General features: G+C 43.7%; 1 protein-coding gene across 4 annotated transcripts in view; it reads right to left on the minus strand.

Annotated features, from left to right (window-relative positions):
• LOC111871766 (kinesin-like protein KIF3B) overlaps nucleotides 1-14,519 on the minus strand; it is a 102,045-nt gene that overhangs the window by 52,600 nt on the left and 34,926 nt on the right. For all 4 annotated transcript variants that reach the window (XM_023865078.2, XM_023865076.2, XM_023865077.2 and 1 more), the window contains one exon: nucleotides 6,023-6,158. In XM_023865078.2, the coding sequence (XP_023720846.1) occupies nucleotides 6,023-6,158 (136 nt within the window). The remainder of the gene's footprint in view (nucleotides 1-6,022; nucleotides 6,159-14,519) is intronic.

Here is a 14,519-nt window from a genome sequence, read left to right on the forward strand (position 1 = left end):
GAAATATCCTGAAGTTCAGCGCCGGGCAGAACCTGTGTCAGATACAGTATCATCCAACTCAGCCTGTGATGGGGAGGGGACGATGTACCCACTCCCTCAGTTGACTGGAAGAGAGTATCTGATGAGANTCCTCCAAGGGGATCCCTATAAGAAATGCTTCAGCACGGGGCTGGAAGCTCTGGTGAACCACTAAGGGACCCAGGTGCAACCAGCGAACCTGCTGTTGAATTTTTAGCCAAAGGCAGGGACAAACCAGTGGTTCGAAACCTACCGGAGGAAAAACCAAAACCTCTATTGGGAGTCAGTAGTACTGACACACCATGGACAGAAGTTGAAAAAGGCAAGAGCTGGGGCAAGCATAGCAGAACTGGGGGCAGTTAGCAACCAGAAAATGCAGGCTCGCCCAAGCAGAGAGAAACCCCCACCGGTACCTTTAAGAGGCCATGGTTGGAGGGCAGTACCCCTACAGAAATGGCCAGAACTCCGAAAAGGCCCAGGGACTTACAAGGAGGCTCTGCCCAATATCAAAGTAGCTATCTTCATGGAAACATCCTGAGGATAAGCTTACCGAAGATGACCAGAATTCCATTCTGGAAGCACTGGGAGAGGTGTTACGTAGGACTCCAAGGGGAGAACTACCACACCTGAAAGCCTAGAGACTAGTGGGAGGTGCACTTATTTATGCATGTGGCGACCAACAATCTGGTCAATGGCTCACCAAAGTCATTGACAACCACGGGCTGGAATCTGGGGCCAGACTGAAGGCTACTGATGCCAGGAACCTACCCAAGCCTGTTAAAGTGGCTCTCTGGATTAGGGTCAAAGTTGCCCAGAATCAGGAGGAGCTGCTGAAATGCACTGCAGACCTCAATCCAGGACTTCATACTGAGTACTGGAGGGTACTCAATAAGCAACCTGAGTCAAAAGGCCAAAGACTCATCTTGTTCGTAGACCGGGACTCCCATACTATTATACAGAGGACCGGTTACAAAATATTCACACGACTCTCACAGGGGACTGTTAAGGTGCTGAAATATCCTGAAGTTCAGCGCCGGGCAGAACCTGTGTCAGATACAGTATCATCCAACTCAGCCTGTGATGGGGAGGGGACGATGTACCCACTCCCTCAGTTGACTGGAAGAGAGTATCTGATGAGACAATCCCTCCTCTTCTCAAACCAACCTTACCAGATCAGGGACCTCCCTCAGAGGAAACCAGGTCTGACAAAGGAAAAGGGGCTGTGGAAGAAGGTATGGAGGACACTTTTCCCAGCATTACACAATGAACACATACATATATGACATATACACACAACATACGATTCATTCAAACTAACCTACACCAGAGCAAGGCTGCTAAGGCAATTTTATGTCGACAACTTGCTGAAGGAAAAGTAGACATAGCANAGCATAGCAGAACTGGGGGCAGTTAGCAACCAGAAAATGCAGGCTCGCCCAAGCAGAGAGAAACCCCCACCGGTACCTTTAAGAGGCCATGGTTGGAGGGCAGTACCCCTACAGAAATGGCCAGAACTCCGAAAAGGCCCAGGGACTTACAAGGAGGCTCTGCCCAATATCAAAGTAGCTATCTTCATGGAAACATCCTGAGGATAAGCTTACCGAAGATGACCAGAATTCCATTCTGGAAGCACTGGGAGAGGTGTTACGTAGGACTCCAAGGGGAGAACTACCACACCTGAAAGNTGTGTCATGTCAGCCTTCCTTCCATATGACTCGGATGAACCACTATCTTCCAAAGAAGTGAGGGACATCGTTGGATATTGCCATCTTAGGAAAAAGCAGCTCATCATTGGGTGTGATGCCAACGCGCACCACACACTGAGGGGGAGCACTGACATAAACCCAAGATGAGAATGCCTCATGGAATATCTGGTGAGTTTGAAGCTTAATATTCTAAACCATGGTAACGATCCAACCTTTATGGTGTGCAATAGGCAGGAGGTTATCGACTTGACACTAGGGACCAATAAAATAGGAAACCTGATCAGTAACTGGCATGTATCTGATGAGCCATCCTTATCGGATCACAAATATACAAGTATATGCTTCCAAATAAGCAACATTACAGTAGATCAAGCTACTTGTAGGAATCCTAAGATTCCCCAAATTGAGAGTCTTACAAAGACGACTTAATGGTAAATCTGGAGATCATCTCGCGAAATATACCCACAATAAAGGATGTTGATTGGTCTGTTGACCAGTTGCAAAGGGCTATTATCTCATCCTTTAATAGGAATTGGCCAGCTAGGACCACTTGCGAACCAAGGAGAGTGCCTTGATGGAATAGACAGCTGAATGGGCTTAGAACCAAAGCGAGAAGGCTGTTTAATACAGCTAAAAGAACAGGGCAGTGGGACACCTACAAGGAAGCACTTACCTGTTACAACAAAGAAATAAGGAAAGCCAAGCAATCGTCATGGAGGAGGCACTGTCAGGAGATCAATGATGTACCAGGCAGTATCAGACTCATGAGGATCATGGCAAAACAGGCAACCAACAAGGTCAGCATGATTAAGCTGCCTAACAGGCAGTATACTCAAACAGGAAGGGAGACACTGAATGAATTATTCAGGGTTCACTTTCCCGATTCAAAATTGATTGATAATATTGGATGGATACAGTCAGCAGAACCTGGGCACTTGCCAAAGCAAGATGAACAAGGTAGACTGGAAACCTGGCCAAAGTCATTATTAAGCAATAAAAAATCAGATGGCACTGAATACCTTTAGGCCATATAAGTCAGCGGGAACACATGGACCGGCACTTTTGCAGCATGGGACAGAACTCTTAGTTCCACACCTATGCCGCATATATAGAGCCTGCATGGCATATGGTTTTATCCCCATGGCCTGGGGGCAAGTTAAGGTGACATTTATCCCAAAGCCCGGAAAACTAGATTACAGCGAGGCTAAGACTCATCGTCCTATCAGCCTGTCATCTTTCCTTTTGAAAATGATGGAGAAAATAGGACATATCCTCTACACCAAAATCAGCATGCCTACCTAACAGGTAAATCTACCAAAAGCACATTACACAATGTGGTAACAAGCACAGAAGGTGCGAATGAACACAAGGATATTGCCTTAGGAGCATTCCTTGACATAGAGGGAGCTTCCGATAGAACCTCATTTGATACAATCAAACAGGCCTCTCGAAAGCATGGCATAGAGCCTGCAATATGCAGGTGGATCAGTGCTATGCTGGAAAGCAGAACCATAGTTGCCATACTATCAGGAGAAACCCTGGGGGTATCCGCGTCTAGGGGGTGTCCGCAGGGGGGCATGCTCTTGCCTCTGCTGTGGAGCCTGGTCATTGACGATCTCCTGTGGGGACTAAATGATGATGGGTATTATACAGTAGGATATGCTGATGACATAGCAATCCTCATAAATGAAGAATTCCTTTCGACCGTATCAGAGCATCTTCAAACTGCTCTGTACACAGTCCAACAATGGTGTGAAAGAACAAGCCTTTCCATCAATCCTAACAAGATGGTAATTATAGCGTTTACGAAGAAGAGAAATATAAAGGCCCTTAAGGAACCGACCCTCTTCAATAAGACGATCCAGCTCTCTAGTGATGTCAGGTACCTTGGTCTAGTATTAGACAAGGGACTGACATGGGAAAAGCAGCTGGACAAGGTCATCAATAAAGCACATATGGCTTTTTTGACATGCAAAAGCATGTTTGGTAAAACTTGGGGACTGCAGCCACACGTTGTGCATTGGATATACACTGTGGTTGTAAGACCCATAATTACATACGGTGCCCCAGAGTTCAACTCAAGACAAGCAAGGCAGAACTTAGCAAACTGCAAAGGCTGGCTTGCTTGGGTATCACAGGAGCAATTCCAACATCTTCAACAGCTGCACTGGAGACACTCCTTGGACTCCCTCCACTGCATATACAGTTGGAGGCAGAGGCCAGGGCAGGAATCTACCATCTCCAGTGCAGTGATCAATGGAAACCTAAATCCGATAGTTTCGGACATGCATACATAACTTAGGACATGAAAAAAGAACCCATATTACAAATGGGGTCTGACAAAATGATACTGAGACATGTATATGAAAAACCCTTCACAGTTAGATTTCTTGACAGGAGTGAATGGGAAGACGGATTTCGGCCCGATAGAAAAGGGGGCTGATCTGGTATACAGATGGTTCCAAGATAAATAAGGGCACTGGAGCTGGTGTGTATTGCTATGGTACGAGGCGGAAACTTAGTTTCAGCCTTGGGCCGTACACGACAGTCTTCCAGGCAAAAGTATATGTCATTAAGGCATGTATTATGGAGAATCTAGATAGGAACTACAGAAATAGGAACATCTACATTCTATCTGATAACCAAGCTGCACTTAAAGCGCTTGACAAACACCAGATCAACTCAAAATTGGTCTGGGATTACCATCAAACTCTCATGGAACTGGCCAAACATAACAGGGTACAACTGATATGGGTGCCAGGGCATGAGGGTATTGCTGGAAACAAAATAGCAGATCAATTGGCCAAGATTGGAGCTGAACATCTGTCCATAGGACCTGAACCAGCCTGTGCATCTCTATACGAGTCACCAGAAAGGCAATCAGGGACTGGATAAATATGAATCACAAGAAATACTGAGAATCCTTGACTGGACTCAGGCAAGCAAAGGGACTCATACAAGGACCCTCTACTAAAAGAGCAAAGGAACTGTTGAAGTTAAACAGGAACCAGCTACAATGGGTGGTAGGACTACTTACAGGACACTGTCACCTTAAAGGACACCCCTTTAAATTGGGACTAAGTAATAACCCCACTTGTGAGAGGTGTCAAGAAGAAAATGAAACAGCCACACATATCCTGTGTGAATGTGAGGCCTTAGCTTATTTAAGATTGCATCACTTGGTTCAATATTTTATGGAACCAAGTGACTATTTTGACGTTCCCATGTACAAAATTCTGCATGTCATTCAAAGCGCAGGATTGCTGAGGGGATAACCAGAAGGGGAGGCACAACAGATCATTGTGGTCACGGTGCAAGGGTCAAGAAGGCCCACCCCTTATACATTTATTCATTCAATACTTACAGCATCAAGGATAGAGTTCTTTCACTATTATCAGACAGAGAGATGGCTTTGTACCAAACTATAACTGTGTCTTAATGCCAATATATCAAAGAACAGATGTTTTATGCTCACTGTCTCCAAAGGACAGAGAGCATCTGCACCACAGTTGTTTGAAATGATATCCCAGAGTGCCTGTGGCAGGTGGTGATTGATGTTATCAGATGTCCACTGAATTCCATACAAAAGAACTTGCCCTCACTGGTTCAAAAGGCTTCAACTGAATAAAAATCGTTCTGCTCCATTAATTGGGCCTTAGAACTCTGGGTGGGAAGAAGAATGTTTGGAAGCTGTGTGTACCAACCCAAGTGACATAATCCACTTCTTCTAACTCACTCCAAAGAGAAAGTTGCAAAACAATTAGTTACGTTCCTTTCACCTACTCTCTTGTCAAATCAGAAGAGACTACTTTTGTATCTGTCCCTTCTGAACATGATCAGGCCCGACTAACTCCACTACCTACAAGAGCTTGTAATTCAAACAGTAACTTGTCAGAAGGATGAAACTAGCACTGCAATAAGGAGTAAGAAAACATTTTCACTATACAATATGTGTTCAGGCTGGAAGCATCTTCACTCCAGAAAGATGTCTGTTATGATTTTACTGCTGTCTTATGTACGAACAAAATCAAAACAAGTCTTTCAGAGGCCTTCTGAGGGTTGTAAAAATGGGAATCACAAAGTCTAGAACCATGCAGTCTGGACAGAGGGCTTGGAACCAATTACACCCTCAACATCTATTTTAATGTTGTGCACCAGGAAGTGTAAATCTGTGAATTTTTATCCAAGTTGACCATGAAGTGTTAATTATGAGTAATCTGTGCACTGAAAGCTGTAATATAAAATGCCACTCAGAAAATAATTAAATGAAAACTGAGAAGAAAAGAGCTGTCACTTACCTGATTTCTTCTTGATATATCTCCAAATAGGAAGTGCGTACAAGATACTGGACATTAGAACTCCGAGATATATGACTGAAAATTTGTTCAAAAGATTTTGGAATTATCCCTTTTTGAGATGGATCAGTCCTACAGCCTATAAAAGTAAAACATTAGTGTGAAGATGTTTAGACACATTTCATGTTAAATATGTTACTGCACTGCTAAAGATTCTATCAGAAAACTGTTTATGTGTCAGCTGTCTGTGCAGCTCACCTGCAGTGCTAGTGAATGTTACAGAACAGAAATGGAAACACATGATAAGCAACTACAACCCCACACACAAACACCCATGAAAATCTTTATATGCAGGGATATTCAAAATTCTAAGGCCAAATTTTAGGAGGCCATTGAGAAGATAATTTGAATCAGAAAATATATGAAAAAAATTGTCTGATTCTTCTTACTTTGTTGTCCCTATACTTAACTAATGAAGCACTATGCCATGAAGGCAAGTGGGGGAGTGAATGATCCACACTTTCTTGACCCTGATATTAGCTGGAGATGAGCGATCAGCTTACCACCCTGGTAGCTTCACACCCCCTTGAAAGAGCTGCCCATTGGATAGGAGGTTGGGTGGAACCCAGAGCCGATTAGCATAACGTTGAGAAGAGATAATTCTTGACCCTAGCAGGACTCAAACTCCGATCCCTTGATCATCCAGCCTGTAGCCAGTCACTATACTCACTATGCTATCCAAGCTCTTCTGATATGATGATTTATATTTTCTAATCCAGATTATCTTCCTGGCAGCATCCTAAGTTTGACCTTCTGATTTTGATTGTCCATACATACAGAATTTTCACATGACTGTGTGTGGGATTACAGTTACCTACCATGTTTCAGAGTTACAGCGTTTCATACTTCCACTCTTGACTTATTTTTGTTTATGTATGTGTGGTTCAGCCTTCACAATGTCACAAGCAAAGCTTATTTTACATTTGCTCATGGCTCACATTACTTCTAGTGGCAGAGTAGTGATAACAGCAGAAGAGGATGGCACAATTTACTAATGCAACACACAATGATATGAATTTCACACATGGCTTTTGTGATGGAAATGCCAGAGCTGCATTAAGGGAATACCAGCATCAGTATCCATACCAGAGGCAAAGCAACAGATGGATTTGCAACGGCATACCACACCCTGAGAAACAGGCACATTCATCCACTAGCACACTACCTGCGGCAAAAGAAATGTATGAGATACTGTATATACTAATCCACTGACTAGCGCTAGAAAACTGAGATTAACGGCCGTGGGGATCAGTTGCGCTGACCATGCAACACCCTATATCTGCTTAAGTTGGCACTAACTTCGCCGACAAGCGGCGGTCGCTCGGTCGGTATAGTTCGCTTGCGGACTACAGGCCATGGAGTAAGTAAGCGCTCACCAGATCTTATATGAAATAGGCCTCTCTCTGGGTGAAGTCCAGTGTACAGTGCATGAACAGCAGGTCTAATGTTTCCATGCACAACCTGTACAGTTACTATAACCAGTGGATAATAATCTTTGCCTCCAGTTCTGTAGATGGCTTCTACATAAAACTGTATATAAACCTAATGTTTTGTGTTGTGTATCGTTGTCCAATGAGGCAACAGTCAAAAGAAGATGGGTAAACATTGTCACACAACCTACAAGAACAGGTACTAGACCAGTGTTTCTCAACCGCCAGGCCACGGCCCAGAACTGGGACCTCATCTTATAAAAAGAGAATTTACCAGGCAGAGGTCTCACAGAGGTTGAGAACCACTGCAATAGACAACACTCTTGCTATGTATCGCCTGCATTTCAACAAAGATTTAGTGTCAACATCTTGGCCTGAACAGCAGATAAGTGCCTACCTGGACCATACACAAATGTGAATTATCTCAACAGAATCCAATACAATGATTTCCCAGAAAGAACACTTTCATTTCCAAAAAAGGATGCCCCTTTAAATGTTCACATGGGCATAAGGTTTCAGCATGACTGTACCCCACCCTACTTTTCATGCAAAGTGAGTACAAATGATTAAACAACCTTCCCCAGACACAAGTATCAGCCATGGGGGTACAATCCCCTGGCCTCCACATTCTCCTCATCAAAACCCATTTGGTTTTTTTTTCTTACAGGGATGCATCAAAGAAAATATTTATGCCACTAAAGTACAAGGTCATAACCTCATCAACTGTATCCTGAAGTGGTGGAATGAAGATTGGCAGGGGAAACCGAAGTACCAGGAGCAAACCTGCCCCAGCACCACTCTGTCCACCACAAATCCCACTTGACCAAACCTGGGACTGAACGTGGGCCGCCGCGGTGGGAAGCCAGCGACTAACTGTTGAGCTATGGCGCAGCCCTAATTAGGAGTAACATGAGGTGCTACTGGAAAGTTCCTGGACTAGATCAAAAAAGAAATGCTGGCTTAACTTAATTTTGGTTGCCATCTCCTAAAAAAAAAGTCTCCTTGGGAACATATACAGCAATCCTAACATTTTTTTCCATGCTTCAAATCACAGTGGAAGTCAATTTCCTCAATGCTGTTGAGTACCGCTTGTGACTCCCTTTGGATGTCACACGCTGTTTCAAAATGTTGTCCATTCAGTTTCATTTTCAATTTGGGAAACAAAGTGAAATCACAGGGGGCCAAGTCCGGTCAGTAGGGAGGATGGGGAATGATAACCATGTTGTTAGTCACAAACTCTTGTGGTTTTCAGGTACACGTGAGCAGGCATGTTGTGATGAAGGAGCCAGTTGTGGTTGCACAAAATTTCTGATCTTTTTCGTCACGTATTTTCTCCCAAGCATCTCGAAACATCATAGTAAAAGTCAGAGTTGACCACTGTTAAGAGAAACAAATTCACGGTGAACAATCACCTTCATGTCAATGTTTTTTAACATTTTCTGTCATTCTGCTGCTGCTTCATTGCCCTGAACATTCCTCACCTTCACCTGATGCTCAACCGGCCTTGAAACGTGAATGCCATTCAAAACCCACTGTCAAGCTTAAAGTATGTTCTCCAAAACCCTCACAAAGAATTTCAAGGGATTTGGTACCAGATTTACTGAGCTTCACTCAAAACTTAATGCACATACGTTGATTTTGACATCCATTGCAGACAAAACAAAACAGGAAGTCTAAATAGCACTTGTGTAAAAACAATGTGTGTTCAGAGAGCAGACTGATGCAACAGGCTTGTAGAAGTGTCACCTTGACCTACCCTCCCATCTTCTTTCACTAAGGGAGTTACAAAAATAACAGCCTGAGAACTTGTTTCTTTTTTCTTAAAAAGGGGAACACTGTCATAACACAACATGGATGATGAATCAAAGAATTATTAACATTTTTTTGCTCCAAATTATCTTCCCAACAGCCTCTTAAAGTTTGGCCTTAGGACTTTGGGTCAGCCTATATACAGAACGAGAAAAAAATTACATATACAGGGTGTTTCACGACTTTATGGCATAACTGCAGGAGGTGATTTCCTAGGTCTTTGTGATCAGAAAAGTTCATATAAACATGTGTCTGATTTTGGACAGTTACGGAGTTATGACCATTTTTTCATTCCCGTACACACCCTCGTGTGAATCGCGTCTATCATCTGGCGGGTCGCTGCTTTTAGCCAGCTACAGCCAGAGCATTCTCGTTATCTCAACACTTGAGAGGTATGTAAGGCATGGTGGGTTGGTATGTCCGGCCATGGCTAGTGTGGCAGCTACTGGTGTTCAGAACAGTTCTCATCTCGGTGCGTCTGTTACGTTCACGATGCCATTTACATTTTCATTTGAGGAGTATGGAGATATGATTTATGTGTATGGGTTTTGTGACGGTAACTCAGTTCTTGCCATAGCTGAATATCAGCAATGGTTTCCGAATCGTACAATACCGAACAGGAGAGTGCTTACTGGAGTTTACCAGGTACTGCGAGATACCAGTAGACTTCCCGGCATTCGTATTGCAGCCAAGCGTGGTGTTAGTGAAGGCATCAGTGAAGAAGGCACTGTTCGTATGGTACACCGCAGTCCATGTACAAGTATGCGAAGAATTGCCAGCCAGGTCTCCAGACTTAAGCCCACTGGATTATTGTGTGTGGGGATGGATGAAAGAACTGGTTTACAATGTGAAGGTGGCAACATGAGATGCTTTGCTCGGTCACATTCTGGACGCCGCTGACCACATAAGAAACAGCCAGCTGAAGCTGCTACAAGCTACCCACACGGTTCACAACCAAGCAGCAGCCTGTGTTGCGGCTGGCGGTGGCATTTTCGAAAATCAGCTTTAAGCACCAATCAATTCAAATTAAAGGTAATTTCACGAAGTTAACTTTACATTCATATTTTAAATGTATCATGTATTATGCTGGTTTATTATTTTGTTCCGTTTATTGTCAGTAATCGTTACCTTCTATTCTGAGTTTAAAACAGTCATAACTCTGTAACCGTCCAAAATGGGACCCATGTTTATATGAACTTTTTTTGATCACAAAGACCTAGGAAATCACCTCCTGCAGTTATGCCCTAAAGTTGTGAAACACCTTGTATACTTCAACAGAGGTTATCTATGGACATTTCCAAAGTTGAACCAAATGTAATGTACTGTGACGTATTTGCGCTATGCAGGACACCCCCTTCCAGCGGTGACATAACAGCATTGGAGCCACTGCCGCTGCTACGCTAACAGGCCAGTAAACACAGTAAACGGCAGGGACACCGCTATTAACACGAGGCAACAGGAAACGGTATAAAAAGCTGGCTGAGCAGTATGTGTGATCAGGAGTGACACAGTTTGGATTGTGAAGTCGCCGAGAGCAGTGGAAGTAATTGTGATACTGCCGATGGCAGTAATTGTGTAACTGTGAATTGTGTAAGTGTATGAGCGAATGTGCAATAAATTTGCTACATTCAATACAGTGTGAAGTTATTTGTCACGTCACATACCCAACATGTGACAATTTGGTGTCTATGAACTTAAACACGCCTCGATCTAGGAAGAATTACTGAACTCAGAAGTATATCGAGTGTTATCATGCCAAAAAGAAAAATGGAGAAGCAAGAGATGCAACGAATAATCAAAATGCTGGCAATATTTCAGGCAAAATTGGACGCTAACCAGGCAAAGGCAGACACCGATAGAAAAGCCTGGCGAGAAAAGACAGACACCAGTAGAAAAGCCTGGCGAGAAAAGATTGCCGCAGGAACGGAAGCCATCCAAGCAAGGACAGAAGCGATCAAGGGCGAAAACCATGCAAGAAAATATGGGTGCCAGCCACAAGGAGATGGTGGCCAAAATCAAACCCAAAATGGACGTAAAGACAATGGCCTGCCAAGAGATGGCAGCAAGCCTAGAAGAAGAGTAGACCTCGGTGGAAATGAAACCTGAGGTAGCACAAAAAGATGTCCCCATGGAAGATGCCTTTGTGCAACCAGTCAAAGGATGGAAGAGGCGGTATAGAGGCAAGACGCAAGCTGCAGAGCAATGCGAGGTGCCAAAGGAACTGACCTGAGGAATTTGTGGATCCTGGATGAAGTTGGCTGCCACCTGCAGGAAGGTGTCCCGCCGTGCAACAATGGCACGACATAGGAGAGATGCCTTCAAGAAAGAACGGACCCAAATTCAGGATGGGTGACAGAAGAAATGATGCCCCTCCCGGAAGGATGACCCACCGTGCAGAGTGGCATGGCGCAAGGGACACATCGTCGGGAACAACCAGACTAGGAACAGCGTTGCAAGAGGAGCCCTCAATTTAAGGTCCATCTGACGCATACAAATTAAGCTAACCAAAAAACCCCCCACCAATCTCACAGAAACCCAAACCAAAACTAAAGAAATTAACTAAAACAGGAAAAACACGTTGCAACCCATATCCGCCCCGGCTTAAGCAAAACCCCAGCCAGAATCTCTGAACCAGACACGGGGGCCTCCACATGAGCCCTGGGCAACCATAAATGATCCAAAAATATGGGCATCCTAACCAAAAAGGCAAAAATCATACAAAAATAAAGAAAACCACTAAAAACCCACCCTGCCAAAATAAAAAAACTAACAGAACACAAAGAACCAAAAATACAAAAAATCCCTACCAACATAGGAAGAGAAGCTAACAGTGTATAAAAGAGCAAACAAATCCCAGCCAGAGGGCGGAGACTTCAGGTGGAACTGGAGGGCAGCATTGGAGTGAAGGATGAACACACAAGACAACAGCTGCATCCTGGGAATGAGAGAACAGCCAACTGAACACTCAGAAAGACCCTAGGGCTGGTTGTCAGGCAACAAGCAGTAGACATTTCCAGCGGATTACAGAACATCAAAAACTGGACACTGTGGAGGGGTCGACCCCCTCCGAAACAGGAAAGGAAACAAGGAACAGAGGAGGAACTGGTAATGTAGAAACACCAGCCTCCCCGGATTGAATGGAGAATGAAAGTGAGGAGTGAATGTGATATAACGCTGGACCATGGAATTGTTCAGGATGAACAATCTTAACAAGGGAGTGGATATAACAGCCGGAGAATAGTTGCTGCTAGAGGAGTAGCCAGACAAAAGAAAAAGATGATGTTGCAAGAACAGCCTTCAAAGAAAAGGAACGAGGATGTACCATTAGGCTGTTCAGGGCGAACAACATTTAGAAGGGACCAGTGTGACGTATTTGCACTATGCAGGACACCACACTCCAGCAGTGACGTAACAGCATCGGAGCCATGGCCGCTGCTACGGTAACAGGCCAGTAAACACTCTGCCCCCCCCCCAAAGTGACGTAATAAGGGACACCACTGTTAACATGAAGCAACAGGGAATGGTATAAAAAGCCAGCTGAGCAGTATGTGAGCAGTGTGTGTGATCAGGAGTGACACAGTGTGGATCGTGAAGTGGCTGAGAGCAGGGGAAGTAATTATGATACTGCCGATGGCAGTAATTGTGTAATTGTGAACTGTATAAATGTACGAGCTAATGTGCAATAAATTCGCTATATTCAATACAGCATGAAGTTATTTGTCGTGTGACATACCCAACACATGACAGTATGTTGTGCAGTGTGATATTCTCTCAAAAGATGGTGCTAGTCATATGAATGATAGAGCCACCTTATCAAATGGCAGAACAGTGAAAGAAATTTGTGGCAAAACAGTTATTGTTTGAGCAACACAAGATAGTTTGCCAGTGGTACGGGAAATTTGGAAATGTGCAAAGTACAAAGACAGTGGCAGCATGAATTTGCAATGGAACTCCCAACACAACTGTAAACTGCAAAGAATTTGAAATAAAAGGTGACTGCACTAGAGGAGCAGTAGTGTTGCTGTGAAGTAACGCGCAAACAGTGATCTCATCTCAGGAGCAAATGTGGTTACAGATGGTAGGATATAACTGTTCCACAAATCGATAATTGTTAGGGCATACATAAGTTACCTTTACAAGTGTACTTGTGAATAAAAACTGTATGAAAAGACAGACACACACTGTTTGTGCACCATCTGAGATGAACTCTCAAACTTTGTTCTGAACATTACACACATTCAACATGGGCACCATTTGTCACACATATAATGTCCAAGCGATAGTAAAGCTCCATCCACATATACTGCAGCATGTCAACATCAACTGCTGCAACAGCAGTTTGAAAATCTTTCCCCAAGCTCTCAGTAGATGGGTGCTCTATGATGCAGCACACATATATCAACTGTTGCAAAATCTAATTGAATTCTGTTCCACTGTGTGTTATCATCGGGTCAGTTACCATTAACCTGCAGGAGAAGGCATAGTGCAGGGGGTGGATTATCAAAACGAAGCTGGATACACAGGTCCAAAGATGTTTCAGAACAATGCATCATAAGATGCCACCATCATGACCATAGTACGTGCTTGGTATAAACAGTTTAAGGGTATCAGAAATGTTCTGCACAATAAAGATGCTGTGTGTCCGACGGTGATTCATGAAAAGGTCAAAGGCATACACTATGTCTTTTCAGCAGTCCATGATGTCAATTCAAACTAAAGCATGTGAGTTACAAATGTCACATTCAATAGTGCAGTTGGGGTTACAAAAATGTTTGTGTCTGTATGTGAACAAGCTGCAAGTGATGCAGGCAATTACACCAGATGACAGGCTAAATCAATTTCCAGTGACAATGCTTGAGAAATTTGAGGAAGACAACTGATTCCTATGAAAATTCATGCTCTCTGATAAGGCTACAACCCATATTTCAGGGAAGGCAAACAAAATGTATGTACCTGGGAATCAGAACACTCTTAAGCTACAGTGGACCACATTACAGACACCCTCAAAGTTAGTGTGTGGTGTGGCCTGTTGCACGGTTGTTCAAGTGGATCATTTTTATCTGCCAAAGCAACTGTGACATCCAGCAATTGCCTGGCTATGATGGAGAACACGGTATATCCATATTTACAGGAACTGCATCATGCCATGTTCTTCTGGAAAGAGGAAAACGACAACAAGCTTGATGGTGCAAGAATCTCTT

This window comes from Cryptotermes secundus, unplaced genomic scaffold, assembly GCF_002891405.2.
Source record: "Cryptotermes secundus unplaced genomic scaffold, Csec_1.0 scaffold742, whole genome shotgun sequence".
NCBI lineage: Eukaryota > Metazoa > Arthropoda > Insecta > Blattodea > Kalotermitidae > Cryptotermes > Cryptotermes secundus.